The following is a 4592-nucleotide window of genomic DNA, read 5'->3' on the forward strand; positions in this document are numbered from 1 at the left end:
GGCGAGGCCATGCAAGGACATTCACCTTTTTCTCCTTCAACCACTGTGTGCTCAGTTTTGTCATGTTGGACGGTAAACCTTCTTCCCATTGACAACTTTCTGGCAGAGGGCAGCAGATTTTACGCAAGAATTTGACAGTATTTTGCCCCATCCATTGTTCCTTCTATCCTGACAAGTGCTCCAGTCTCTTTCATCCAGTTTGGAGCGACGTCCCGATCCAGGGAGGCTCTGTGTTGTACCAAATACCTTCCACTTCTTAATAATAAACTTACTGTGCTTCTAGGCATTGATAAAGTCTTTGAAATGTTTTTGTATCCATCTTCTGACTTGTGCCTGTCCACAACTTTATCCCGGAGATTTTTTGACAGTGCCTTGCCACCCATAGTTGATTGTTTGCTTCAGTTGCACTACCAAGGACTGAAATGCTCCAGGAAAGCTCTTTTCATGCTGAGCTGATCAAAATGACCACAGATGATCTCAGTTGAAAGTCAGATGACTTTGTGTGCCATTGAGAAGGTGATTAGTTAAACCTGATTGAGTCATTTTTAGGAGGGGGTGATCCTTTTTCCAACTCCGTGATTCTGTTTGTATTTTTTTCTGACATGTTGGTGTTATATCTTTCACTTGGATGTTATAAGTTGCACTGAGTAAATACAGCTGGATAAAACAAAAACTATGTCTTCATTTCAGGCTGCAAAGCAACAAAATGTGATTATTTTAAAGGGGGTGATTCTTTTCTATGCCCACTGAATACATTGTTTACTGTACACTATAACATTGAATCCAGAGTCTTGGAGGTAGGGAGAGGACTTAAGAAATTCGGAAGATACCTAACAGGCGAAATATGCATTATTACTAACAGATGACGAGAGCGGGGCGTTGGCGAACTGCAAAGAGCTCAGCAGATGTCAAGAGACTTCTCTCGAAGAGAAAATGTGTGTGTAAAGAGCAGCCAGACCAGCATGTCACTTTTTCCTCTCCTGAATACTGTGACCAGCCAGCTGTATGAGTCAGACACCACAGCCTAGTGTTTCATTTTATAACTAAACCTCACATACTGTAGTTCTTGAAAAGAGTTTAAAGATTTAAGAGATTCCAAACCCTCCCGATCACAAATATTTTTGTGACACACGCTACACTCTAGAACATAAATCTTTTCTTTCTTTTTTCTTATTTTTTAAGGGTGAAGTGCACTTAGGAGACTCATGCTGAGTCTGGCAATATACAGGATGCTAGACACACTTTATATAAACCTAACTGAACAATGGGACATCCTACGGACAAATCACTTTGTATTTTCCTGTTTCATTTTGATGATGTTTCCAATCATCAGGGATGTTCACTGCAAAACAGAAACTGGATCTTTAATAAAACCTGTATACAGTACTGAATGTAATTGTTAAAATGTGGTCTGACTCTGGCGGGTAATGCATGTGATCCAACATAATACTAGACGCTTGATCCAGCTCGGGTTATTTCCTAATTTTTTTTCGTACAGAAAAGCAAAATAGGATTAGCATGTGCAACTGAATCTGTAATTTTTCCAATGTTTTATTCATGTGTATGCATGTCATACTAGTTTCTATGACTTCATATAAATTTGTTGTGTTCGTTTTAGGTCCAAGATGTCAAACTTCAGGCACAAACCCCTGAGGAGAAAGAGGCCTGGATCAAGGCACTGAGTGAAGGAATCAATAAGGCAAAGAACACAATTTTTGATGAGGTACTGTTTATTGTTCACCTGTAAAATTTTACTGTGATTTTTAAAGACACACATAAATAGCACCATGACTGAAAATAAAAACATTTACAATGGCCATATGTGAATTTTTTTTTTTTTTGAAGAACAGCATGTACTAATCCTTTCTCTGTGATCTTCCTGAATAAATATGGTGTTGCATGAATGAACATAGATACAGTTACAGAAACATATTTTTGTTTATGTTTTAAATCTCAGGTAAAAGTTGATGAAAGCTGCTCTTTAGAACATGTTACACGGAACCGACCAAAGGGGAACCGTGGAAGAAGGCCACCAACAAGGATACACATGAAGGAGGTATGATATAATCATTTCACATGGACAAAAAAAGTCTTTTAACATTTATCACCCCAGCTGGAGAACAACTAGGAATGCACAAATACATTTCTGACCAATACTGATATTAAAATTGTATAATAATGTAATAAATAAATAACTGAAATAAATACTTTTGATAAATAAATAAATGCATTTTAATTGAATTTAGCCATCACAACTTTATAATGTACAATATGAAAATAGATATTCAAATGGATATTCATTTTGAGATTTGCCAAATATTACATTTAAGAGATTAGAGTTATAAATATGAACTTTTAAAGGAGTGTTCGATGATGGAAAAGCTAGTAAAGAAAATACTAAATATGCAGTGTTGAGATTATGTTTTTGTACACAGGTCTATCATGCTAATTTATTAGATAAAAAATACAGTAAAACAATGATATTGTGAAATATTATTACAATTTAAATGAACTCTTTTCTGTTTTAGTATATTTAAAAAAACAATTCTGTGATGAAGCTGAATTTTCAGCATTATTACTCCATACTTCAGTGTCACATGATCCTTCAGAAATCATTCTAATATGCTGATTTGCTGCTCAAGAAACATTTCTTATTATTATCAATTTTGAAAACAGTTGTGCTGATTAATATATTTTTATAGAAATCTTTGATGATTAGAAAGTTCAAAAGCACAGCATTTATTTGAAATAGAAATCCTTTGTAGCAATGTAAAGGTCTCCACTGTCACTTTTGATCAATTTAATGCATACTTTAAATCACTAACCACAATTAGCCAGACATATCCTCTAAATGTAATATTCTGTTTATTCTTACAGGTTGCAAATGTTTCAAGTGATGGAATGTTGAGACTAGACCTTGATGGTGAAGTTACCATACAGAATGGAACTCGTGGCTTGAAAACAGAAGGGGATAAACAAACCGAAACTTCTAAACCATCTGAGGCGATGAACAACATTCCAGAGGAGGACACTGATGAAGAGTCCACACCTCAGAAGAAAGTTATAAGTCCGCCTATGCCACCATCAAAAGACAACAAACCCAGTGAAACTCATAAAGAGGATGGGCCCAAAAATGAGGAACCTGCAGCTCAAAAGAAGGCACCACCGATGCCTCCATCAAAGGAGTCTAAACCTTGCGTCTCTGTTGATGGGGCTGCTGCTGAGAAGAATATCTCAGATAGTAAAGTGGAGGTTGAAGCAGAAAGCACTGACTCTTCCGAACCAACCCCTTCCACCAAGAGCGTCCAGCCCCCTACTCCTCCATCCAAACATATTAAGCCTAACCCGGTAACACCAGCCACAGTCACAATAGTGGAAAAAGAGAAGAATAAGGACATTGATGGTGAAGGTACCATGGTAGATGGAGCTTCAAATGAGAAAGAAGACCTGGATAAGTTAGAAGAGGTAGAGACCATTGTTCTATCCAAAAAGGTCATGAAACCACAAGTAGTGATGTGGGATTCACCCATTATACCATCAAAAGAACCTAGTGCTGAACAAGAAGTGCAAAACTCAAAGAAAGCCTCTGATACCACTGGAGAAGTTGCAACCTCACTAGAACCTTCCCAATTTAATCTTACTCCACTTTCAACTCCTGAATCTGTAAAAAAGAGCCCCGGGCCCCCTGCTCCACCCAAGAAGAAGCCATTTAAGGCATCTGCCAAGAAAGAGGACACTGCAGCAAAAAGTGACCCAATGGTCGTTACCCACTCCGTCGTTTCATCTTCAGAAACAGTTGACATAAAATTGGCTATTCCAGAACCCAAAACTGAGCCAATTGGGGATGTGTCAAGTGAAGATTTGGAGGAGAAGTCTTTAGACAGTGGTCAGCACTCAGGAGAGGAGTCTGAAACGGGTGACCATGTTACGCCATCCTCCGCAAAGCTCAAAGGTAGCTCCCAGGGACTAGATTTAGAGGCCAGCGAGGATGATCTAGAACCTTCTGACAGCAAAGCCGCAAGTTTGGAGGAGCCATTGTTAGAAACCCCATCCACCACCTCAAAGACCTCAGTTCTCAATGCAAGTCCAACCCCAAGCCAATGCGCCGACTTGTCCCTGTCCATGCCTCTCAATCATTCTTCCAAGGCCCGCTCCGCATCCCTAGGTGACCTTCTTGTGGAGAATGCAGATAAGATGGAAAGCAAGGGAAAAAATATACCAATTAATCCACACGGAAGTGACGTAAAGGACTTGCAAAGCAAAGTGTCTTCTGAGATCAAAGAGACTGGAGAGCTGCTGAACGCAATCGCTACTGGACAGAGTGGTGAGACGGAAATGAAGGGGGACGCGAGCCCAGAGGTCTTGCTCTCTGCAGCAATGGAGAAGCTCAGGAAAGCTGACCAGTTCTTGAAGGAAGCCACAAATCTTAAAGATCTTAATAAAATAAACAGATTAAGCTTGTAATGGTAAGTGTTGGTGGAAGGAACCTGTAGGGATGATTGATCTATGCTGAAAATGAAATTTTACAGAATGCAAATGACTGTATGCAACTGATCAAACGCAATTCTTATCCCCAACCATGTTCAAATCTC

The 4592-nt window shown here is 39.0% G+C and overlaps 1 protein-coding gene across 2 annotated transcripts in view; it reads left to right on the plus strand.

The window, feature by feature from the left end:
- Positions 1–4592, plus strand: part of LOC107662280 (pleckstrin homology domain-containing family O member 2) — an 18185-nt gene extending 13593 nt beyond the window's left edge. For both annotated transcript variants that reach the window (XM_016452246.1, XM_016452245.1), the window contains 3 exons: positions 1619–1723; positions 1958–2056; positions 2878–4592. In XM_016452246.1, coding sequence (XP_016307732.1) covers positions 1619–1723; positions 1958–2056; positions 2878–4464 — 1791 coding nt within the window. In that variant the 3' untranslated portion in view covers positions 4465–4592. The remainder of the gene's footprint in view (positions 1–1618; positions 1724–1957; positions 2057–2877) is intronic.

This window comes from Sinocyclocheilus anshuiensis, unplaced genomic scaffold (genome assembly GCF_001515605.1).
Source record: "Sinocyclocheilus anshuiensis isolate Anshui unplaced genomic scaffold, SAMN03320099.WGS_v1.1 scaffold579, whole genome shotgun sequence".
NCBI lineage: Eukaryota > Metazoa > Chordata > Actinopteri > Cypriniformes > Cyprinidae > Sinocyclocheilus > Sinocyclocheilus anshuiensis.